Source organism: Anarrhichthys ocellatus, unplaced genomic scaffold (genome assembly GCF_004355925.1).
Source record: "Anarrhichthys ocellatus isolate YVR2014 unplaced genomic scaffold, GSC_Weel_1.0 scaffold44, whole genome shotgun sequence".
NCBI classification, from domain to species: domain Eukaryota; kingdom Metazoa; phylum Chordata; class Actinopteri; order Perciformes; family Anarhichadidae; genus Anarrhichthys; species Anarrhichthys ocellatus.
This window is the reverse complement of record NW_022280074.1, coordinates 3,322,287-3,347,981: the sequence shown is the minus strand read 5'-3', so window position 1 is coordinate 3,347,981 and position 25,695 is coordinate 3,322,287. Positions and strand designations below refer to the sequence as shown.

Below are 25,695 nucleotides of genomic sequence, written 5' to 3'. Positions count from 1 at the left end.
GGTTCTCAACCTTCTTGCTACGGGATGACAAACAATGCCGGCACTATGCTGGTTGCAAAGCTTTAGCTTGCATGTGACAAAGAAGATAAAAACGGACGTGTCATTACGCCAACAGTGCGAGTACCCTGATGAAATGTTGTTGCTGCCGTGGTGGCGAAAACGTGCCTTTCGCCATGAAAACAAGAAGTTATTGTATCTTCAGCGTATAATGTCCAATCTGACCCTAATCTTGTGGGAGCAATCGCTAGGAGAGTTCCTTGTTCATTAGTGACTGTTTGCACCGCCCCTTTCATAACCCCTGAAGCTTTTGTCGTACACTCGGCATCACTGCACTCAGTAGAGTTCCTGTTTTGTTCTGTCGGGTCGAGTAGGCGTCCCACCAGTTCCCCCAACACGTGGGAAGGTGCGAGAGCTCGTTCATCGCTTGCAGCTTTAATATATATGCGTGTGTGTGTGTGTGTGTGTGTGTGTGCGTGTGTGTGTGTATCAAAAGCTGTTGAAACATTTGCAGCGGATGACTGAGCTTGTGTTGATTTGTTCGCAACAGAACGTTATGACTTCAGAACCTAAAATGTGGTTATTATTGTGCACTTGGACTTACCTTTCCCATATTCATAGCCCATTTTGAGCATAAGCTTGGATCCAATGCCTCTGGTATGTGCCTCCCAGCCACCAAAGTTTGCACTGTTCTCCGTGTCTGTGGATTCTACAGCAGTGTCCATAACTGTTGGGTAGCAAGTGGAAGTCAAAGTAGAAACAGTCAGTTACTTTGTCAAACAACTTTCAAACTAATTCAAATGTTAAAACCTTTACTGGGAAGTAGAAAGGAATACTAGGCCATTAACTGGAGGAGGCTTATAATTCGCCTCCACAATTCTATGAAAATACACCAAAGTCACATTTCATCTTTTGCAAGATTTGTAAGACTAGCTCATGTTTTGATTGATAGGAGTATGGCAACACATAATCCATAGACACCTTTTGCAAAAGCCATATCAAGTCCATCTCCAGTGTCGTCAGAGTCAGAGGAGAGCGGGTCGTCTTCTCTCAAAGGCGGGATAATGCAGTCGGCCTCGAGCGCAACATCTTTCAGCAGCACTGAGTCAAACTTCACAGTGTAGAAACCACTATCAATGTCTAGATTGAGAGAACACATTCTAGTGAGCAAAACATTCAACTGAACAGGAATCCTTTGTCTTGGTTGTTTTGTCACAATTGAACAATGGTATTCAGATTGCTTACTGAAGATTTTTTTTTAGTAATCTCAATTTGCAGAAATCGATTCGATTTTTACTCAAAAATACACTGTCAAAAAACTGTCCCTCTCAGCGGAATACCTTTGATTTTGGCGGGGTACCAGATGCCGTCCTCGTGTCGAGCCAAGCAGGAAGAGCCTTCTTCAAGATTACTGAGGTCAAACTCGAGGAACTCTCTGAGCTCCGACACATACACCGCCTCGCCGTGGGAAAACCTTCAAAAAAAGGAAAAGGGAAACATAACTGAGAACAAGTGGAGTATTCACTAAGTAATTAAGGGATTCAGCCAATATGGGCTATTGGAGCTCATACTGGACTAGAAAACAGTTCCTTTCTGTTGAGTGAAAGAGCCTTAGAGCTAGCCTTTAGACAGCTATGGGTCACCAAAAAATGAGCAGATCAATAGGGAGACACGGGGTGACAATGATATTATTAAAATTAAAAAGTGCAAAGAACACAACATTTCACAGCACTGTTTATGTTTTCTGTTGCTATGGTCAGCCTGCGTCATGTGGACAATGGGTGACACTTGCTGGATGATATTTGCTACTACAAAGAAGGCAGAAATAAGCAAGTTTTAACATACAGCAATCTTTTGCATGTGCAACGGTAAAAAACAAAACAGTGGTACTCTACCTGCAATTCTCCAGGAAGCGGCATTTGTCCTCGAGGTAGTAAGGACAGGGCTTCATAGACTTCTGGGTGGGGTAGACGTACAGCACTCTTACTTGTGCCTCCTCTCCAGCCGACGGTTCTGCCCCCATCACCATGGCATTGTGATACTCCAGTGTCCCCCATGTTGTCCGGTAGGGCGCTCTTACTTTGGTACCACTGAGTGCATCTTCTTCTTCTGCCTCTTCTTCCTCCTCTTCATCATACTCTACCCCACCTTCCTCCCCATTGTCTCTATCTCTAGGATCAGAGCTACTACCTGATGACTCCCCGAGTTTAGAGTAGAAAGCAGCCATCTCACCGTCCAATCCGCCGTTCGCACCGTTCGCACCAGCTGCTGCCTCTGAGATGTACGCCTGCAGTCCATCACCGTTCTCGAGGCTGGCCAGAAGCCGACTCTTTTTGACAGACACCAGGCTGGACTCTGTGAGCTCTATCAGCTGACAAAGGTCGTCTTTCAGTTTGAGCAGGTCCGACTGCTGGGAAGGATCCAGGCCAGCTGACAGGACTGACTCCACCTGCTGCAGCTGGGCACCATAGGCACTGATGGCCGCCTCAAGGGTTTCTTCCTCCATGCTGACACTTGGCACGGGGCAGGACAGGAATGGACAGCATCAAGCCTCCAAGACACCTGAGGAAAAAATAGATGGTTCATTTGAAGTGGAATCAAGTGAAGACATTTCAGCAGAATGAAAAGATGAGATTGATCGAGCTGCACTCCTGCAAAATGCCATTATCCTTTCTCATCACACAAGAATACAATTGATCCTTTCCTGGATCGTATTTAAGTCATATTTTAGTGACTATCTATTTATAACAGAGACTCAATAAATTGTCAGACTGAATTTGGAATGACACAGTAAAAGAGAAGATGACTGTGATCAGTGATTTAGCTAATAACGTTACGTTACCACTGAATCAATGCCAACTAATTCTGTGCTTTAACGTTACTGTAATACCGATTAACATTCCTACACTGAAGGTATGTTATGGAGGCTTTTCTGTAAGATTCATAAAACACCCCTATCTAACGTAATTAGGTAACTACTATCAACGTTGCCAAAATATCTAACACAGCTTTGAATAGATAACCCAGCTTTATATCAGAGCTAGTTTTAGCTAAATGTTAGCCGTCTTTAAGCTAACTTTAACAACTGTTTATAATAACACGAGCATTACCTTCGTAATTAGCCTCGCGGTCTGACATCCACTGCACCGACGGAAAAAGTGACAGCCATGAAAATATGTGCTATGTTCAAAAATTAAGTAATTGAAATTGCTAAATCCTCCAAGTAGAGCACCACAGTATCCGGTCCAGTATCAAGCTAACAGAAAAGATATGAATGGTACATCCGCGTTGTGAATTCTCTTTTCTTTCAAAATAAAACAAATGTGTTCAGACATTGTATGGTTCTTACCCTCTGACCGTAGACATATACGTTTATTTATATATGTCTATGGTTCTGACTTCTAATGACGGTACAAAGTTACAAATGCAGCGTCCTAGTGTTGAACTAGTGTCTGAAGGTATTCCCGATAATTCTTTTTCATCAGACTATATTTCATATGGTAGCTTGTTTGAACAAATAAATCCCTATTCTCTGTGATAAACGATTGGGATTTCTGTTTTATGATTTGAGTGTGACACCACTACTTCAATATTCAATTCAATTTCACAATTCTTCATTTATCTTGCAGGATTCACACTTGTCTACGATGAAAGCATTGTTTATTACAGTCCTGAAGGTTTTTCTTTTTCACTGTAAAACCTTATGTTCTTTTATTTTGAAGATAAATCTCCAAACCCGGAAGTCTTAGCTTGCTTTACGTCGAACGTGCGCCTTCGACGCAGAATCATGACGTTACCTCGAGCTAGTGTTCAGCAACTTTATCAGCTTGTTGTTATATTTTTTCCATTTAAAATGAAACCTCTTCTATAGACTTACTGCTGCACAGCGGGTCCACTTAATACTACCAATGTGAAGGTAGGCTACCTGTTTGTTGACGCCAAAACCCGCAGTGCAGCTTCAGCAGCATGCTCGATGCTGTCAGCTAGCTAGCTGATAACTTAGGCCAACTTAACGTTACAACGATGCTATAACTTTAACGTAAGATGTTCTGCTGCTAGAGTGTTCACATGTGTCTGCTTCTTATCTTAAATACAATTTCACAGGGGACACTTTGGTTGATAATAATAATTAAGCCCTCAAAACAGCGTTGCACATACAGTAGCTCGCTCAATACTGGTTGGTTCAACAAACTTAACAGTAGCTCCAAAATGTCAGGGAGGAGTCTCGGGCAATACAACATAAAACACTAGCATGACCACAATCAATAATGCTGGCATGCTGTTGAGTAAATTACTATGGACAACCTCCTTTAACTTTGTTGACATTTAGGAAGCAGCAGGGATGAAGCAGCTTAAGTTTTAACCTCATTAGTAAGAAATGCCAGAGGGGAGTACAATGACCACAGAGTGTCAACATTCAGACATGATACAGTTTATTTTCGTAACCATTGGCTCTCTGATCAATCGGTTTTTGTAAATACAATTAAGTTTTTAGTTGTCCTGTCCAGAGCAGGTAGGTCAAAAATATTTTCAGAGCCAGTGTTGAAAAATGATGATACCTTTTGATAAGAAAATCACTCCTCATAATTGAAATATCTCATAAAAAATTACTGGCCAACATGGCAAGTGGCCATTGCAGATTTAATCTCACAGTCAAAATGTAAAACATTTTATCTATAACAATACATTAATTTCATTGTCTGCTACAGTACTTGAAAAGTCTTAAGTTTTCTTTATCTTATTCTTGCATCTCCCAGTTCTTCAGCACCCCTTCACTAAAGTGGCCCCTGCGGTCATGCCTTCGATCATGGCTCAGATCAGTGATCCCAAGATCGCGTTTGCCTACTTGCGCCCGGCCTGTGTCCTCCTCACCCGAGCGCCCACTGTGACCAACGTGGAGACGCTGAGCGGCCAGTTAAAAGAAGTCGATGATGCCACATTGCAGCAGCTCCAGGAGTACGTCCTCTTCCCTCTTCGCTTCGTCCTCAAAGTCCCCGGGCCCAAGAATGAAAAACTGGTGCAGACTGTAGCTGAGGCCATGAGCCACGTCCTCGAGGACACTTGTGTCCAGAGCTGGGAGACCCTCCGCGACCTCCTCTCGGAGCTTTGCCTCTGCCTGTGCTCGCCGACCAATCCTGGGAAACCTGCAGACACGTCAGAGGAGCTGAAATCGGCTGTGTTGAGGTGCCTGCACGCCCTTCTTCATGCTGCTTACGGTGATATAGTCTTCAAACTCTTTGAACCGGTTATGCTGCCCGGGCTGGGAGCTGCCATATCATTGCTGCTGGCCTTAGCAGAGAAGGAGAAATCTCGAGATGTACAGGCAGCAGCGTTGAAGTGCCTCCAGGCGCTGACTCTGCAGTGTGACTGCACTCAGGAGCATGTGGTCCCATCCTCAGAGGAGAGATGCACGATAGGCGGCACCATGGCTTCATTCCTACCTGGCATCACTGTGGCTGTAGCCAGGATCATTACAGGAGATCTGAGACAAGGCCATGCAGTCATAATCATGGCCATCAAGGTAACATAGCTCTGTGTTGGATGATGCAGTACAGCAAAGCAATCCTCAAATCTTTTAACTACTGCATAACTTGTTACAAGTTATTCATTCTGTCACTGTTGACGTCTGTCAGGTTTGTGTTCATTCTTATATTACGCTGTGTGTATTTTGACTGGATTCCACACAAGGATTCATGGATATTTTACTACAAAACAAGTTTGTTACAATTCCTATTATATATTATTAAAACTGCGACAAAGGATTAGAGCTGCAACGATTAATGCATTAACAGATTAGTCAGTCGTCATCTGCAAGTGTTTGGTAATCGATTATTTGTCTATTTAAGTCCATTTTCACGCAAAAATGGTAGCTGCTGAGTAGCGTAGATAGAAAGCAGTGTGTGTACCGCTTGCCAAACACACCGTCCAAAACAATAAAAGTGAGCAAAAATGTTTTCCCTGCACTTTAGGCACAGAAATCCTGACCATTCAGACATAACTGGCCACCCAAAGTATCATGCAGTTTTCTGCAGCAGAATGCGAGATTAGCTGTGGACAGACACCGAGTTGCAGACTCACTCACGGACAGACGGACACACACAGACAAGCGATCGCATGATTCTCCTGGCTGAGATAATAATAATCGCTAATAACAACCCAAATCTTTATCGATGAATGTGTTGATTATTTCCCTTGTTAATTGATCAAATAATAAGAACAAAATTGTCCATCACAAGTTGCTGGGACCCAAGGTGTCGTCTTCGAATTGCTGTTTTTTGTCTAAAATTTTGAATATTCGGATAACAATCCAGAGAAAATCAGCAAAATTGATAAGCTACATTAAATGAATGTTTGGAGTTTTAGATTAGTACATTTAAAACAATTTATAGATTTTTTTTTTTTGATGAATTTTCTGTCAGTGAATGTTTAGTTGATCATCACACTATATATTAGAAATATACTATATATTATATAATACAGCAGTGGAAAGTGAGCGTCCCTTGATAGACTGTATGTGGTTTCAGAGGCTTTTCCACGCTGACATAATATAACATTTAAGGCAAAATGCAGTATTCATGTTATTGAGTGTAATTTTTTGACATTTACAGAAAGCATCCTTGTATCGGTTGATTTAGACCTTTGTGTGTTTCTTCATCAAGTTGAATTTGTTTGAACAAATGAATACTGTCCTGCCACCAAATTACTGCCAGGACACAGAAAAATGCAAACAAAAGCTCATCATGCCGAGCATTATGCAGTGTACTGATCTGTGTATAGATTTGCATTCAACCCTTTATGCCACCTAAAACTCTAACATGATAGGATAACAGGTTGTACAGTAGGTGCAAGTTGATGGCAAACTAACCACATATAAAAGAGCACAAAAAACCTATAAAACAGTGATTGTATCCTCGTAGAAATGTAATGCAAGGATTTCTTCTTACTGCACAATCATCTCTTTTCACTTGTGTTGTCATTCAGGTTTGGTCCAGGACTGTGGGGCTTGTCATGGAAGACGCCCAGATTCAGGCCGGTGAGCCCAGCAAGACTCCCTCAGCAGACCTGGGGAGGATCACACAGCTGATGGTCCACCGGACACCAGCGTGGGTGAAGAGCACGGCGGGGAAACTGTCCGTGCTCCTGAGGAAGATAATCTCCTGCACCTCGTCTCACCAGCACTGGAGGGTCCGACTAGAGATGATGGAGCTGGATGACCACCTGCTGGCCAGGTGTAGCCAGTCACTGGGAGAGTGTGTGGGACCGCTACTGGAAGCGCTGGTGGGAGCAGTCAATGACGAGGAGCCCAGAGTCAGAAAGAGGTTTGATTTGCACTTGTGTGAGGAGACGATACTAAATCCCAGACTACTTGATGGGAAGATGTTAAATGAAACTTCTCTCCTGTCCCGTCCTCTCCTCTAGGTGTGAAGTTGTTCTCAGCGAGGTATCACAGAGGACTCAGAGCCGTAGCAGCAGCGACAGTGATATTACCAGTAAAAGCAGCAGCAGCAGCAGCAGTGCGCAGACCTTCACTGATGTGCTTTCAGAGAATCTCCACTCTTTGGCCACCTCCCTGCCCAGACTGATGAGGACCTCCGACGACCAGAAGAAGCTGTTTGTCCTCAACGTGTTCCTGGGTTATCTGAAAGTCCTGGGACCGCTGGTCTCCGTGGTGCTAAACTCGTCCGCGCACCTCGAGAGGATTTCTAAAGCCTTGATGCAGGTAATCTGTCAGATTATACTTCGTATTCTGTTTGAATGGGAATCAGAAAGGAACATTATTGTTGTTTAAGGGGACAGAAGCTCATTTTCAGGTTCCTGCTTGTATTTGGGGCTTCTACTAGAACATGTTTACATGCATAGGGAGAAAACAAACCCACAGAGCAGCAGTGTGTGTTCTCCCGTTAACGCTGGCACACACTGCTGCTTCGTTGATGCCAGTATACCGCTGTGAAGCTTGAGGCCTTTATTTCTTGTGTAAACTAGTTTAGTATCGCAAATTTACAATACATTTATGCATGTATATTTGGTAGATGACTTGTATTGCATACACTCACAATGTCGTTTTTTGTACTAAACCTGCACCAGAGATTAAATATACAGTTTGAATATAATGTTGTACACTAAGAGTGTATGAGAGTGGTCATATAAGACAATAGGACCTTTATTGTTAATAATTATGTTTATTATGGAATACAACTCTACAACATACAGCGTTTAAGCATTTTAGTGGTTGACAAGTGGAGTTAAAGGTATATTACTTTTCCACATTCAAATCTTTAAAAAGGCCTATACCTATGTCATATGCATTCTGTTGAGTTGTGTACTTACATTATCCCAGATGTTTCCAACAATTTTCAAACCTGGAGAAATCATTCATTTTAATCAAGGTAATGGTCGGTTTCATTTGGCCTGTCAGTGACGTCACATCCTTTGGCCTGTCAGTGGCGTCACATCCCTTTCCATTTTTACGATACACTTTGAGGATCTTAGTCTCCAAACTTCCTCTTCTGTTATTGTTTGGATTGAGAGACCCCGATCGGCAGAAAGCGACATATTGTGCATTTGAATAGTCATGTCTTTGTTTTATACAACTCACGTCACACAGCCAAGATAAAGTTGTCAAACCTGCTGTGGGAATACAAATCAAGCATTGTCAGTGTTACATGAGACCCCTTATGTCTGACTTTTGCTGTCTTGTATGCCTTTACAGGTGCTGGAGCTGGATGTGATGGACGTCCGCATTGTGGAGGAACGGAGTCACGCTGCTACCATAGAGACGAGCCCGGGCTCTCCGGATCCCTACACTGCTCACACACAGAGGAAGCATTTTCTCTACTTCACAGATGAGAAGATCTTCTCTGCGCTCATGGAGATCTGTCGAACATTAGGTACGGGTGCTTATGAACATAAGGCAAATGATGTACAGTACGTTTGTTATCCTTCTGCATATATAACGGTATTTAATGTCTGTGTCGAATTTATTGAAAAGGACTATGAAGAACTTCTGAATAGTGCAGGTGGACTAATGTCAGCTGGCTGATAATGATACGCAATCTAACTCTAAAGCAAGAAGTCTGTCTGTCTGTGTGTTCTCCGCATATCTTACTTGGTGTGTTGCTGGTAGAGCGTTTCTCTAGCAAAGAAATTCTTGAAACACTAGACTTTAAATCTGGTGTTTCCAGAGATGCGTTTTTATTTGTTTCTCTGAAATAAGTCATTCAGCATAAAAAGAAGCATAAAAAACGACGAATCGACTAAAGAAAGTCGACTAAGACCAAAATGAGCAATTAGTTGACCAATCAATGGGGACCCCATGAGGTGCTTTGTTGAATTTGGTGCAATTTGGACACGCCACATGTTTAATATTAATAACTCTGAATAAACAAGCACACAGCGCTCTGTGCAGTCCCTCAAATTGTGTTTTGCAATACTAACTTCTATCTTTACCGCCAGCAAAATACCTCTTCTAATTAAATCAATGCTCTACTAGTTGCGGTGGTCATTTCGAAGTAAGCGACCAATAGGCCGATTTGGAAATCACCTCTGCTAATTGTATTTCATCAATGTTTCTGACTGTGAGTAAACCCAGCGCGTGTGTTTTCAGGGACAGGTTTAGTGATTGTGGGTCCTGGGCAAACATTGTCTTGCTTTACTAATCACTCTTTCTCTTGTTGGGACTGGCAGTGGTAGAAGTAAACAATTAATAATTAAAACTAATGATTAATAGCACAACTGATAATACCGCACTGTGAAAGTCCTGCATTCTAATGTTTTCTTCAAGTGAAAGAGAGGCATTATCAGCACAGTGTACAAAGATGCTGAAAAGCTTAATGAATAAGAATGCATCATATTTTAATTGTTCTATTTTGTGAGTCAGATCTGAATCTGCGACAGAACCACTTGGTTTACATTCAGCACTTTGTGTGACAGCTCTCCTCCCCTCTGTCTATCTTCAGGCTACTACGGCAACATTTACCTGCTGACCGATCACTTCCTGGACCTGTACCAACAGTCCTCCGCGTACAGAAAGCAGGCTGCCACGGTGCTGAATGAGGTCGTCAGGGGCGCAGCAGGCATCGCCGTGGCAACAGAGGGTCACGGTCTGGAGAGTGAAGTTCGGGGACACTCTGCCAGCCAGGAGGACCTTACAGTGGCAGTGATGTCCGTCATGGAGGAGTACACCAGCCTGCACAACTGGCACTTGATTACCGTCAGTGAGGAGACGGAGAGAGACCGACAGGACCAGCAGGTGAGGCCGCCGAGTGTCGCTCGAGCACTCGGGACGTAGTTGTCCTTAAATAGCACTGGGAACTGGATGACTGGAAGAATAAGTGTGATTGGTTGAAGCTTTATGTATCATTAGCCCGTCATGCAGCGACAAGTGTCGGGTGTCAGTTTGTAGCTTCATATCACGGCTTCCATTGAAGATGTCTTGTAGCCTGTTGCTTTGTCACTTGTAATATGATCTAACATTAGTTAGAGACTACAGCCTGTAGGCGATTAGCTTAGCTTAGCATAAAGAACAGGAGCAGTGGGTACACAGCTAGCCTGGCTCTGTCCAAAGGTAAGGAAATCTGGCGACCAGCCCCTCTAAAGCTCACTAGCTAACACTTTGTATTTGTTTTGTTCAATCCATACCAAAATCTAAATCTCAATGTAAAAACATGGTCCTGCAAGTGACTGGCTGGGGTCTGCACTGAAGACAAGGCTCCAAGAAGGCCAGGAAGTCACTGCAGGCGGATGTTTTAACCTTTAGGCGGAGCCAGGTTAGCTGTTTCCTCCTGTTTCCAGTCTTCATGCTAAGCTAAGAAAAACTGCAGCTTCATATTTAGCGCAGAGAGATAAGAGTGGTTTAATCTTCTCATCTCACTCTCGTCACTTTAATCGTCCCAATGCAAAGGAAGTTGGAGCATTCTTAGCTTCTTTAATGGCTTTTAAATGACTTTGGGCGACAAGCTAGCCACACCAGTCATATGAAACCGCACTTCACTGATTGTGCATCATAGTAGCTAGAAATTCTACAAAGTGTCCCTTTCATCTCTCCCTCCTCCTGCTCCTGCATCCAACGACAGCTGAGGGAGGTGTGAGTGTGGAGCTAACAGTCCTCTGCAGCTCCGATCCCACTCTTCCTTGAATGAAGAAGTCTCATTTGGTATTCCGTGAATGTTTTCTAATCATGCTCAGCCCGTACTGCACAACTCTTTCTGCACTTAAGTTCAGATCGCTCCACTCCGAACAAACAAAGACATCCACATTCTGCTCAAAATATGGCCGTGTGCAGTTATGCCTAAACAGGCCTAACAGAGGGTTCCAGCATTCAAGCGACTGCTCTAAACTGTCATGGCCAACAGAGGCCTGAAAACACTGGCATCGTTATGTTCTTTGGAGATAAACTTTCAGTTTCTCTTTGTCAGCTAAAATGTGTGCCCAGAGGCACACCAGCGAATGAAAATGATTCTAACTAAGCACAGTAATATACACTTGTTAGAGGGAAGGTTTGGCCACTGCTGTGGGGCTCTCCCTCAAATCAAACTAGTAAAAAAGCATTATAGAATAGATATATGAACACTAGAAACTGCAGGCGGTTAGCTGCAAATGCTGACATCAGTGTTTATGCTGTCTGTACTGATGCAGCAGGCAAACGGCAAGTTACTGATGACTGATGTGAGCTACGTTCATTGTGTCCAGGAAAGTCAAACAAATAGTCTTTTATGAGTTGGGGGCTTGAACAGCCAATAGAGTCTGTGAATATTTGAATAATGTATTCAATGTTGGAATGTGGTGATATTGCTGTTTCGGCTATCTGATGTGTGTTTTTCAAATGAAGGTACCCTGTGGACTTTGTTTTGTAGACATTCCCTGTTTATCACCATAATGCATTGGTTTAATCCTTTTTCATCAGCAAAGGTTCATCATCATCTATATATTGACCTTTTTATGTCTATAAACTAAAACACTGTTGAATAGTTCAAGAGAACTATATGAGGTAGTATAATGTTATTTGTCTTTTGTTTTTCTGCAGCTACTCAGCCCAGCAGGACTCCTCTCCATATCCAACAATAATGTCAGCAACACCAAAGCAAACTCTCTCCAAGTGATCCCCTCCTCGTTTGGCACCCCTTCTCCCTCGCCGTCGACCTCCGCAATCCACCAGCTCAACAGCAACATCTGGCAGCTGTGCATCCAGCTCGAGGGCATCGCCTGCTTTGCTCAGGCACTGGGACGGGACTTCAGGCCTATTTTGATGACATCACTGTATCCCGTACTGGAGAAAGCCGGGGAGGAGACGCTGCTGGTCAGCCAGGCGGCGCTGGGCTCCATGTGGGACATCAGTAAGGCCTGTGGCTACCGCTCCCTGAAGGAGCTGATCAACGAGAACTCCGACTACCTGCTCAATGACATATCTCTGAACCTGCAGAGGCTCAGCCAGCACCCACAGGTAACACTGTCACGGTTGGTGGGTTGTTAGACTGCACGGCAGCAGTGGAGAACGAGGGAAAATAACAACTAAGGAAAGAGAGCCAACATTTTAAAGATCATTTAAGAAAGGAAGTGGTGTGAGCAGGAATTTCAGTAAGATGATATTATCCTTTCAAAGTACAAATATAACAAGAAAATGTAGGAAAAGTTAGTTGCGGCAACTTGACAATTATTGATTATCAATTTGTCTTTTTTTGGTTTGACTAATTAATTGTTTAGTCTATGGAATGTAAGTCCACTCGCCACCAGAGCACCTCTCCCTCTTGTTAGCGCAATGTGATTGGCTGCTGCCAGAATGATTCAAAGTGTTTCATAACTTCTTTTTTTTGTCTTTTCGGCTTGCGGAGGCATAACAAGTCATTCCAAGTCAAAAGGCTAAAGTCACATGAGGTCACAAGTCATTGGTGTTAAAGTTTTTGTCAAGTCAAGCTTACAGACGTTACATTGATGACTCGAGTTTGATTCTAGTCCGAGTCACGAGTCCACACCTCTGGTTTATGGCCCAGGTGAACACTGTGAACGGGTCTGCATGGGTTTAGCGGCGAGCATGTATTTCATCATATTCCTGTCTCGTTGGCCAGGCTCCGCGGGTGTTGACGGTGATGTTGACTCACTCCGACTGCAGCCTGCTGCCTCTGGTCGGGGACATCGTTCAGGATGTGCTGACGGCTCTGGACCTCAGCTACGACCACAAGGCTGCACTCTTCTGCTCCGTGCTGCACGCGCTCATGAAGGCACTGGGTGAGGTTTCCAAAGTCAACTCATTTATCACATGTGGCCTGAGTATAAAAGGATGAATTTAGTACATTGCGTATGCGACACTACAAAACCCATACCATACTGTACCACACCATATACCACGCTTTACTTACATTCAGTTCAGTTATAGTCAAAACATTTGAGCTTCATTTACAGGGGATCTCTAAGAGGAAGTGCAAGACAAAATACAGGAAAGGATTATGTGTACTCGCGCTTTAGCGTCACACACCTCGCTGCGTCACTAACCCAACCTGCTCTTGTTCTTCTTCCTTTAGCGAGGTGGTTCCCCTCCAGTTGTGGTAGGACCAGTGAGTCTGCCAGACCCAAACACACCTCCCCTCCCAAGGAAGTCCTCGACATCCGCCACTTCCTGCTGGATCTCCGCAAACAGAAAGAGCTGGCAGAGGGCATTGGGATAGAGGAGGATGACACCGAAGACCTTGGTAATGCAGTGCGGTGTCTGTATGAGGACACAACAGTAGTTGTAGTGTAGGTTTCATATTGTTGTATAGGTCATATTAGATGGAACTTATCAGTCGCGGGAATAGAAATAAAGTATGAAATATAAAAGCCAAAAACAACATTGGATGTTCGCGGAGTCGATCAATCACACATCATCCATCTGACCATCACTGTCCCTCCAGAAGACCCACCTCCCACAGACTGTGAGGATGTCGAAGATATTGGTGGTCCTGATGTGAAAGCCGAGCTTCCCGCCCACCTCTGCATCACTAAAGATGTCATGGAGCGCTGCATTCACCTGCTGTCCGACCCTAGTCTCAGGCTCCGACTCAAGGTAGTGACTCCGGTGTGAAGGGGAACGTTGGTTTAGATGATAGTAATCCTGGTGAGGGTTGTTCACTATTGTAATGGAAGCCTTTCTTAAGTGCATAGATACTGTAGAAAGAGTTTTGCCTCTACACTGATGGCTTTGTGTTGGTGTTACAAATCCCCCAGCCACACAAGATACTACCACAAAGATCTAATACAAAACTGACTGAGATATTGTTTCAAAAAACGCAGTATTTAGTGTATAATACATAGCTCCGTTCATACTTGCTAGAAACCACTTTAACCTCATTATAGACGGGGGCAGCAGCAATACGTATTGCCACCTGAAAAGAAAGGCTCACCTTTAAAAACAATCTACATTCGTTGAAGTGAGAGCTGTATCTAGAATATTTTCCCTGCCTCATCTTGCCGTCAGGCAGCTCTTACCAACAGAGAGCTGAACTGAAACTTATTCATGCTCTCTTCAATGCCACAAGACTCCATTGCCAAAACAGTATTGATAAAATTCACTTTAAGCTCAGTTCCTTGTCGGAAAATATTCTAAATATAGTGTACACTTAAAAGGATATTGATTTTTTTTTAGGAGGCTAAAATATGTATTGCTGATGTGGATCCATGGAGCCTGGCCGACAAGACAGTACAATGGTGAAATACATGTGATGTATCAGTGATGAATCAATCCAGAGATTAAATTAACCCCCACAGCACAGTTCAGCTGAAACAGGCAAGCTGCACTGTAGAGAAAACATTATTTCTTAAATATTGTTACTAAGGAGTTTTGACCTCCATTCTGGCTTCCAGATGTTGTGTTACATCACCTAAAAGCTACCTGTCCAGATGTGCGTGTTGCTGTTCCAGTCTGTATCCATAAGATCTATAGCAACGGGTGTGCTGCATGTGTTTGTCCTCAGGTGTTGGACGTGCTGGAGCTGTGCGTGTGTGTGCTGAGTGAGAGGGAGAACGAGTTGCTGCCGATGGCCCATCGCTGCTGGCCCGCCCTCCTACAGAGACTCACAGCCGATGACCCTTTAGCAGTCCTCCGAGCCTTCAGGGTACGTAAAACAAGTCTGTCCTTCCGTTTACTCACGTCGTAGTGATAAGTGGTAAAAACACCTTTTCCTGAAGATTGTTCATTGAATGTGTCAGTCGATCATCTAAAAACGTATGCAGATTGATAGTGTGGATAAAGTACATAAAAGGTTTATTAGGTAACTGTTTAATGTTGTATTACATTATATTTCGCACATTATGTTTATGTACATCATGTGCAGCAGCTGAACAGGTCTGGCTACATTATTGACTAAATTCAAATAACATGTATATTGACATGTGCCTATATTGAATCAATCAAAGCTGTACTTTTAGGCACAAGTGTTGTCTAATGTCCTTTGGCAGGCTATGTCATTGTTTGTAATTCTGTGAAAGAAAATGTCAAAACATTCTAAACTAACAAGACAGGGAAGTCATTAAATTGTCGTCCCAGAACTGGCTTTCTCAAATTATTTCAGAGAATCGCAGAGGATGAAAATATCCCTCTACCTTGTTCCCTGATGAATGAAGATCACACGTGTGTCTGATCGTTTCTCAAAGTACAGGTGTCAATTGATTCTGCTGTCACTGTGGATTAGTCTGCTTGTCAAAACCTGTCTTTAGTTGGACCGGTTTTGTATCTTTCTCTCATATTTTCCCTGATGAATTGACAGAATCTGACATAACTGCTTTGTAAATTGTCATTTACTCATCGCTGGCTGCTGTCAGACTGTGCTATGGTTCATCAGCAATGTGGCAGCTTTTGGGCAAATACAATGGTTCATCCAGGGGATAATACAGTGTAATTAGTCAGAGGATGAACATACATTATAGCGACTCGCTGCGTACGTACTTCACATGACGTGTCTCTCCGCCAGGTGCTGTGCACGCTGGGTGAAACATGCGGCGACTTCCTGCGGAGGAGGGTGTCCAAAGAAGTTCTGCCCAAGCTGAGCTCCTCGCTGGTGCGGCAGGCTCCAGTCAGCGCCAAGGCCGGACCCGTCTACACGCACACCCTGGCCTACAAGCTGCAGCTGGCTGTGCTGCAGGGGCTGGGCTCACTGTGCCAGAGGCTGGATCTGGGTGAGGGAATAGAAACGCACGCCACACAAACAACACAGGTTTTCCCAGACACAACATACATCATCATCATGTTGCACATGGTGTGACCCATAGTACAACAATGATTATACCAGGATAACAAGTGGACATAGAACACTTGATTGTGGTTCTTAACTCTGATAGGGCAGGTTTCTTATTGGTTCGTGCAACATTAGGCCCATTTAAGCGAGACCATCCTCAATTTGCAATATTACATATGATGTAATTATGTTATATTTACCAAAGTGTGTTGAACAATGAGAGCATCTGATGGATTACCAGTACAAAATTGTGCTCAGTCAAGCCATTAACAAGAAGCAGCCAGCCAGCAATCTATAGCAATAACGTTCATGCAACTCTCTTTCTAGCGGCAGCATTAAAGGAATAGTTTGCAATTTTTGGAAGCAAACATTTGCTTTCTTTCTGAGTGTAAGATTCTCCCCGGGCGCCTGTCATTGGCAGCCCACTGCTCCCTATATACGGGGATGGGTCAAATGCAGAGACAAATTTCCCCCTTAAAGGGATCAATATAGTATAATAAATTAAAAGTAAATAAAATTAAAAAAATTGAAGAAGAGGAAGATGAATGCTGTTGTTGTGTTTGTGCATCAAGTACGGAGCGGGAGTCAGGATATGGTTGCTCATCATTAAGACTAGATCAGGGGGAATCAAATTGCGCAACTCTGTCCAAAGTGAAACTGCCTACAGCACCAACATGTCTAAAGCAGGCTTGTTTACAGCTTTTTGCACAAGTATATAAAAACGTTGGGATTGCACTTTGCTGTGGATTGCTAACAAATAGTTCAAGGTCATAACTCTCCCCAAATACTCATTTCAGGTTTGTTTGTTTTTAAACGTAGCGTTCATTTTGATGACTTTATATTGAAATGGATGTGAAAGCTTCTCTGCATCCTCCCAATATGGCCACCTCATTTCCCAAAACTCTGTCAAAGATGCTCAAACACACACAGAGCGCAGTGGCTTTTTCTACCACCAGGTGGCAGTCTTGTGTAACAGTGAAAACCAGGCAGGAGTTTGTGTATCTCAATTTTCCTGCTCTGTCTTCCTACTAAGAACTAAAGACACATTCCAGTGTTGCCTTATACATATTTGATTTGGATAACTTAAAGTGCAATCCATTTATTTATTGATACGTTACAGTCATTTTCTTTTTGGTCTTTTGTCTCTCTTGTATTTGGGACGAGGCAGAGGCCTTCACGACGATGTGCTTTCAGATCAGTATTGTTTTATTAACCTTCCGTTGTTGATAGCGCAGCTTTACCTCCCATGCGTTGCAGTGTGCTGCAAGTACACGGGCCATTTTCACTCGCACACTGAATCCCAAAACTCTCAGTGGAGCATCGTAACTTAAAAGGCCTTCAGGCTGTGGCAGCGCTTGAATCCAACATATTTTAATGATGACTTTGAACATACAGAGCCCAGCCAACCGAGCCGACAGGATGCTGCTGAATCCTTAGTTGCAGTCTCGATAACTGCCGCGAGCAACGCTTCTCCCTCGAGCTCCAGCTCACCCCAAGCAAACAACACACATTAAATCTGCACAGCCATCAGCAGATCAAGAAGGTACAGGAAAGGAGAACATTTCATTAATTTACTCCAATATGTTTTTGTACAGTTGTGTATTTTGTGCTTGGCACATCTTCAGTATAATATCAGAAAATGTTCATCCAAAGTGGCCCGGGGGGGCTCAGTGCCAGTGTGTTAAGATGATATAATTATGAGCTGCTTGTCTCATTTTTCATCAATCCTCATGTTCATTAAGCAGCTGCGTCGCACTGGGTTCAGGTTGCTCTGATTTCCCGACACTGCTGAATACTCGAGAGGAAACACAGTACTTATAGTGAAACCAAAAGCATCTTAATGCGCTTAATACGATCTCTAATTTGGTGGGTTTACTTATGTCTCCAACGTGTTTTTTCAAACTAGGAAGGAATAATTGCAATCAGTGATGAAAACGGGAAATGGTCTTTTCCTTCATTCAGTTGTAATCATAATCACTTGTACTTCCTAAGGACAGTGAGTATGCATGAAGTGGTTGGTGGGGTCCAGCAGCAAAGTGCACAGATGTTTAATACAGCTCAATCATAGGGATAATTATTTTTGTTTTTGAAGCAAAAAAAAAAGGCTATTATTCTGCAGCATCAGATTTTTTCGAGGGGATGTCACGAACGTTAAGTTTCTGTCCAAAGACCTGAAATGTGAAACGACTATTTACAGTTTAAACAGCAGGTTACGGGTGTGTGATCTGTCTGCTATTTGTTACGTGAAGCTTATTCTGAACTGTTGTCACCACAACAAGACCCTGGTACAGTAAACTGCAGTAATCAGTCTCTTCCTTTTGTGGGAATATAAAAGCTCAGTGACAATCAGAACAGGCAGAGATGGTTATTTTTTTTCTGTTGAAAATCTCTAAAGACAACATTACTTACTTACATCTTACTCTTATGAAGCCAACAAACATTACATATATAATGTGCAAAAGAGACCCGTGTACTGTATATATGAATACAGGCAGAAAATAAAATATTCAGACACTGTGCATTCAGCATAAGTCCAGAACCCCCAAAAATATTTTTTATCAAAAACACTTAACAAACCCACACTGAGTTAATGTACACAAGATACATACTTCATATCGGTGTGTAAAAACTGTTAGTGATGTTGAACTGTGACGTCTAGAAGAGTTGAGGCTCTGTGGTTTGGGCACACAATGGGTGTGAAGAAGCCGATGGCCCAGAAGAGGTGGTGTTTGGTGTCACACACCAGTCGGTATTGGTGTCTGAGGTAAAAAGAAAAGGTGAGGGAAAAACCACGGAGCGCACCAGCAGAGACGCCATCTGCACCCATCTCCAATAATAACAGAGAGAAATGAGTCGTGCGCTTCGGAGGAAGTCGGATCACGTGGCACGTTCCTCTCTGGTGCAAATGTAAACCCAATAAAGCATCTTAGTTTAGGTTAGTTAAGTATTCACACTTAACTCAACATGCCAGGCTTGCGACGGTTGTTTCAAGTTACGACTTTTCTACAAGTTCAAAATAGTCAACAAAACATGTTGCATGAAGCTGCTGCACTGATTAATATCTTTTTTTATATACATAAAAAAAGGATCAAAGCACTTTGTATAATAACAAATGTGTCACTCATGGCGATGAACACCCAGACAATCATCCAGCATCTAGGGAGCTTTTATTTATTTTTTTGCAACTTTGTATTTGGCAGAAAGTAAAAGTGTCCACTGTGCGCTGCTTGACCAGCATGCTGTTGGTTTCAGCTCGTTCCACTGCCCTCAAGTGGCCAGAAAAACCTGCAGCATGGTACTTCAGAATTCTCTCTCCCCAGCAATGTTTTCCAGCTCCTCCTGCGGGCTGCACCTTGATTTCCTATCCACGAAAAATTACAAACCGAATCGTTGACAAGGGACAACCCCTGGCAGCTACCGGAAACGTGTTGGACTTTGTGCTAAGAATATGAATTCAACTCTCGCTCACTCACTACTTCTTGTTGTTGGCGACCTCTCGATTGTTCTTACGTAACGATAACATCAAAAAGTCTTTCCACGCGTCTAGAATGAGGTTGTCTGTCACACAGCCAGCATCATGTTCATGACACCAATAAACCCACTTGCATTTGATGTTATAGCGCTTACCTTTCCATCATACAATAATGTACATGTAGTCACATTCATAAAGTGCCTACATGTACAGTAACCCTTTAGTTTGACCCCTTCTCATGGAACAATGTTCCTTCAGGCTCGTTCCGCATCCTTTCAGTCTCTGTCAGCTCCTCCCATGTTCCCACAGGAGAGACGACATGAAGCTAGCTCTGCAGCCACAGCTACAGCCATTACAAGTGTACTCAGACATTCAGCTCACAGTTTGGTTTGGTACGCCACACCGGCTCCTCGCTTTGATGTTGCAAACAAAATCAGAATGAAAACAATCACGACTGAATTATTATTTTTTTCAAACGGCAAATGCTACCCTGTAGCTTTGAGTCTTAACATTGCGATATGGTTTTGCTAGTCTGGCCTGTAAGTCGGTGTCACAGTAACTTACAGAACGAAACTATCGATGATGACCTCACTTCCTTTATTAGCTGTGTGGTAACATCACAGTAGGACAATCTACCACAGCCAATTAACTGTAAATGGTGTATTAGTTAGTGCAGTCGACCACAGGTAACTTTGTGAACATTCACTGCCAGACTTTGTACCCCAAAGTTTATTTTTAGAAACTCAATATTTTGGTCCATCTTTATAATCTTCTTTACAAGTCTTTGGTGCACCAACAAGAACATCGGGATGCCCTTCCTCTGTCCCTCCTCATGCTTTCTCCGACGTCTTATAAACTTTATGAGTCGCACAGTGTCTCTGCACCTCGACTGTGTGGCTGCTCTGCATTATTGCGTGAAAATGAACATATTTCCACCATCATGTTGCTAACTCAGCGGTAATGATGTTATTATAGCGTTAATCTTACTTTCCGGTTCTATCTTGATTCTATTCTTTATTTAAACCACAGAGGTGATTTATTTTAGAAACCTTTTTGTTATATTGGTTGAAATTTTCTTTACATCTCGACAGCAATCAATAAATCTAATGCTTTAACAAAAGAAAAACAATAAAAAGAAGTGCGCTGCTAGCTTATTTTAAAAGGAAGAGTTGGCGACACTGAGCCGCTTCTTTAGTATTCTTGGTTGTTTCTACGATGTTACAGCTTTAAAGCAAGTGTGGTTAAAGGAGTGAAAATGTGCACCAGCTAAGTTTTGGCCATCATTTGTATCACTATATGAGAATACTGTATTTGCCGAGATCAGAGAAGTCGGTGGCATCGCTAAAATGGGGGAAAACGTGAGCAGTCTGACGATTAGACGGCTTGTAATAAATCTGAAACATTGCTTTATTCACGATCTATTGAGGTAACGACATTTAAAATTTACAACATGGGTCCGCTCTACAGAAACGCTCCACGACGGCTGATAACTATCATCGGTTTAGCTGTAATATGTGCTTGATGTTTATTTTCTCTATATTTATTATCTGGTAGTTGGCTGCCAGTTTGTCTGTCAGTGCCAATAAACACGTTAGAGGAGTTGGCTGATTGTTTTTTTTTTGGCACGCAAGCTGCAGATGTCGAGGCGCACCTAGTAAAGCTTGTTTTACGGTTGCTCCCAGATGAGTTGCAGTGTTGTGCAGAAGGAAGAATATATATATTTTATCACCGTCTTCTTGGAGTCTCAGGGTTCCTCAGTTTAACACCCGTCTCTGCTCTGTGATGGTTGTTACTCTACATGTTGACATGGAGCGTAAAGGCGTGATACAAATGCAAGTCCACCATTAACCACGTACCCAGTGATGTGTTGAGAGGAGAGGACACAGAGCAGACCTCTATGTGGACAGGCCGCTCACTCGCTGACAGTTTACAGCTCAACAATTCCCCCTTTGGGGTTAATAAGTGCACTCTGTGTCCAGGCTTTCCTTGTTGGCGTCTCTACATGATACCAGGATTTAATTAGTGTCAAAATGGGAAGTCTTCAAGGGTCATTGAGGGTTTTCTTCTGCATGGGGTGATGTTGGCAGATAGAGCTGGTGTATGGTGCATGAAGAGGTCGCCCAGTACAGCGCAGCTTTTAAACAGCGGAAAAGCAACCTCTATCCATTGCATGACCACTACAGTATTAGCTCACTTCAAATGTTTTAGCTACAACCTTCATATGGCTGGAATGTATTTACATAAAAAGAAAAATGCCATTAAAGGAAAGAGTCTAGCCCATGCATTTAGGATCCCCGTGCACTATTTCTTTATTACTTTTGGGGATTTGGAGTCTGAGATGGAGGGAATGCGAAAGAGCAGGAGAGAAACAGTCAGCGGCTGCAGCCTTTACTCATGTGAATACCGATTTCTGGCTACAGCTTACCTCTGGGACGCCTGCAGCAAGCCAATTACCGAGCCTCAGTCACAGGGAGAGAAAGACAGAAACACAGATTGACTGAAGCAAATAATGCTTTCCAGCCCCGCAGTTCCAGCTTCAGCTCCAATTCCACCCCGTGATTCATTTATCAGAAAATCTCAACAGCACCTGGCCCACTTCCTCTTTAAGTATTTCTCACTTCTCTGCTTCCCCTCCGAGCACCTTGATTCCACGAAAGACTACAGGCTACGAGTGCCGCACTAGAAACAAGAGGAAGAAAGGGGGATGAAAGCGGCCGCCGAATAATCACATTTAAGTCTGAAATGTGCACCGCTGCTTTTATTCTCGACGCGCAGCGAGCAGGGCCCGGCTCAAGCCGAGTGTGGGTTGAATCGGCAAACAGGGGTGAGCGGGGAAGGGAGAGAGACGTGTTTTGAAATGAGGCTTGAAAGGCAGCCCAGTTCGCAGCTTAGGGAATTGCTAAATGTCTGCTGGGAAGGATGGAGAGAGTGGGGGAGGAAGAGGAGATGAAAGAGTGGAGAGAAGTCATGTGGATGGAGGGAGCAGGAGCTGGCAAGGCTATAAAAGGTATAGATAAAGAACAGGGGTGGGGGGGGTAGAGGAAAAGGTAGCCATTTTCACACACATCCACTCCTCAAAAGGGGGGGGGGGGAATGTCTGAAATCCAGAGATGTGGAACCGGCCTGCTGTGAAATGTTTTCCTCGGCCATCTCAGCAGTTTCTCTGCTCATTAGGAGTTAGAAGAGGTAGAGTCCAGGCAAGATCTATGTCTCTCCCCCCCTGCTCTCTTCTATCCCTCTCCCTCCTCCCTTCCCCATCTTACCATGCTACGCCGTGCGCGGGGAACTGTGATTACATCTCGAGTGTTTGATCGTGTGGATTTAAGGAAAGGGAATATAGAGTTGATATTGATAGTGGCCGATTGTTTCCTGATACGATTGTATTTTCCTTCTGATGTGTACGATATTGGTATGTCAAGTAAATATATATGTATTTTACATTTGGGCTCTAAAAGACGATGGTTCTGTGTTTGGGTTTCTCAGGCGATGCCGACCTGGATGCCGTCTGTGAGGCCTGCCTGCCCTACCTGAGCTGTAGACAACCAATCAGACTGCAGGAGGCCGGCCGAAGGTGAGCCCTTATCCAAGTCCTTCCATCTAATACTATACATTATAGTTTTTACTTCACTACATTAGTTTGACTGCTGTAGTTACTCTGCTGATGTATTTACATATAAAACAATCACGCATTGGGTTGTATTGTTATAGATTAAATTACCCAACAGTACATAAGGTAGAGTGCGAGTGCGCGCACACGCCTGGATGAGCTTCTTAATGTTGGCCGTCCATGGTGCTGAATATTCTGCTGAGTTCACTTCAAAGTAGCTTCGCATATTTAAGTGTCTGTAAGCCGTGCAATACATTTAAAATGCACACATCAAATATGTGAGTGCTGTAAAGGACACAAAGAAATGTTCATGTTCCTAGGTGGAAGTCAATTTAAGACCGTACACTGATTGATTTACTTGCTGCTCGAGTTCAGCTCGTAGTAAACCTACAACGTTCCTGTAAATGTCATGAATATGCAGGTCATCTATTGGGAATGTCATTGTTTCTGCATTAGACCTCCTGTGTATATTATCCCTGTGGGAAGCAACACACGCACCATAATTAAAAAGAAAAGCAAAGACAGATTCCTAAGTGTGTCTTTGTTACGACGATTTGGTTCTTTTTGGCCCGATGATCCGACACTCACACCCACTTCGCGACGTGATTGGTCAGCTTTGCGGAGGTGAGAGAGGAGCCAGGGTTTCTCTCTCTATATGTGTGTATGCGTATTTAATGTCTTGTCACTTTGTATTACAGGAAGGTGTTTATATATATTTATATATATATATTATAGCCCAGAGATAATCCTCTTCCCTTGCATCTTCCATTCCTCTCCATAGCGTTTTCCAACATCTGATCCAGGTGGATCCGGATGCCTTCTGGTTTACCCTAAACGAGCTGCACTGCCCCTCCTCCTACATCCCGCCCCACCCGGACCTCCAGCCTGTGCATCTGAGCGGAATGGGTCGACCGAGGGACGAGTACTCCGACAACGTGCTGAAACTGCTGAGGGAGGAGTTTGGCTCGGTTGCCGAGACAGCCAGTTAACGAGCTAGCGATTGATGCGATCGAATCATGCCTCACGCCGACGGCCTGTTGAACCGCTAGCTCAAACAAGTCAGTTCACTGAAAGAAAAATCTGACAATTGTGCCAAAAGACAGCCATCGAGACAGCACTGCGATAACCTTCATGCTCTGCATGGCTCTGATAAGCAGCGAGCTGCGAAAGGAAAATATCAATGGAGCATATCTGCTGCAGTTGCCTCTCCTGCTGCAGGTGCAGAAAGCAGGAACACGTGCGACAGCTCTTCTACATTAGGAGACATGCAGGCACAGTGCAGATGTTTTTCATTCCATGTGAATATATAGACATATACGTATGCAAATGTTATGCTGTTCTGGGACTTTTATACTGATTAACTTGGCTGTTGGTGACCCAGATAGAACGCTTTGTTGTGACCCTGAAACACTCTTAATTAAAGTGATCATCAAATACTCAAACTATTTAAAGTACTTTGTCATGTTGCTGTCAAACGTTAAGCATGTTATCGGTGTCAACTAAAACGTGTCCTTAGCACCAAGTACGGAAAAGCTCAAATGTCTGGCCAGATTCATGATCTTTTTACTTTAAAGTCCTTAACGGGGAACTCCACCGATTTTACACATCAAAGGCTGCTGACAGGTCTTGGAGACGACTCCTGAATATGTGAAGAAAGCTGTATAAAGCCTTTTGTGGCTCCAGAGGGAGCTCTGTGAAGTCTGATGCCTACAGGCGATGTCACTTGAGTCGGCATCGGTTGGGGTTGAAGACTACAAAGGAAGAAGTTCGGGGGGGTGTGGAGTTAAAAAGAAGTGAGTTTACCAGACCTCTGCAGCCCGCGCCTCATCTCTGCCTGCGTTTAGCCGCTCAAGGCTACGTTAGCCGCTACGGGCATGACACAACTGAATCTCAGACGAGACTGTCAGCAGTTGTGTTGCATTGGAGGCAGTGTTCCAAACACGTGGCTCTTGGTCTTGGAGGATCTCCACCGATGTTACACAGCTGATTCACCGTTTTCTCCTCTACCTCTTTCCTGTCAATACGGAGCACTGTGCACATGGTTTCGGTTTATAGATTGTATAGAAGTCAATGGGAAATGACTCTACTTCTCACTTGATGTATTACCTCAGTAAACATGAGTTTATGGTCTCAATCACAGCAGGATGTTCATTTAGTAAATGATGGTCCATTTAGAGTAAGTATTACAATAAAGCAGGGAACGCTTCAGGGCGGGGCTACCTTGTGTTTGACAGGCCGTGATTGTGAGTTGTCCGTTTTTTCGTCTTGCAACTTTAACTCTTTCACGGCGAGTTTTCAGTTCATGAAAGTTAATTGTAACATTTTGGTCACCTAAAAATGTCTTATTTAGCGTTGGATTGTACGTAGCTCCACCCTCTCGTATAACACAAACAAGATGGCAAACTCAAGGCTTCACA

The 25,695-nt window shown here is 43.5% G+C and overlaps 2 protein-coding genes across 4 annotated transcripts in view; one reads left to right on the top strand and one right to left on the bottom strand.

Annotated features, from left to right (window-relative positions):
* Nucleotides 1-3,247, bottom strand: part of zgpat (zinc finger, CCCH-type with G patch domain) — a 5,229-nt gene extending 1,982 nt beyond the window's left edge. For both annotated transcript variants that reach the window (XM_031868776.1, XM_031868775.1), the window contains exons 1-5: nucleotides 3,108-3,247; nucleotides 1,893-2,559; nucleotides 1,338-1,471; nucleotides 979-1,137; nucleotides 602-724 (exon numbers count right to left, since the gene is read on the bottom strand). In XM_031868776.1, the coding sequence (XP_031724636.1) occupies nucleotides 602-724; nucleotides 979-1,137; nucleotides 1,338-1,471; nucleotides 1,893-2,503 (1,027 nt within the window). In that variant the 5' untranslated portion in view covers nucleotides 2,504-2,559; nucleotides 3,108-3,247. The remainder of the gene's footprint in view (nucleotides 1-601; nucleotides 725-978; nucleotides 1,138-1,337; nucleotides 1,472-1,892; nucleotides 2,560-3,107) is intronic.
* A 523-nt stretch (nucleotides 3,248-3,770) lies between these two features.
* On the top strand, nucleotides 3,771-25,612 carry tti1 (TELO2 interacting protein 1). 2 transcript variants are annotated; one of them, XM_031868849.1, is made up of 14 exons: nucleotides 3,771-3,913; nucleotides 4,755-5,518; nucleotides 6,979-7,316; nucleotides 7,417-7,717; nucleotides 8,708-8,885; nucleotides 9,954-10,246; nucleotides 12,020-12,436; nucleotides 13,059-13,218; nucleotides 13,512-13,679; nucleotides 13,884-14,032; nucleotides 14,940-15,080; nucleotides 15,936-16,140; nucleotides 23,155-23,242; nucleotides 24,060-25,612. In XM_031868849.1, exons 2-14 carry the CDS (start codon nucleotides 4,793-4,795, stop codon nucleotides 24,265-24,267), a joined length of 3,372 nt encoding a protein of 1,123 aa, XP_031724709.1. In that variant the 5' UTR covers nucleotides 3,771-3,913; nucleotides 4,755-4,792; the 3' UTR covers nucleotides 24,268-25,612. The 2 variants fall into 2 exon arrangements, with proteins under 2 accessions (XP_031724709.1, XP_031724708.1); XM_031868848.1 differs by having other exon boundaries at nucleotides 13,881-14,032.
* Nucleotides 25,613-25,695: the final 83 nt, after the last annotated feature.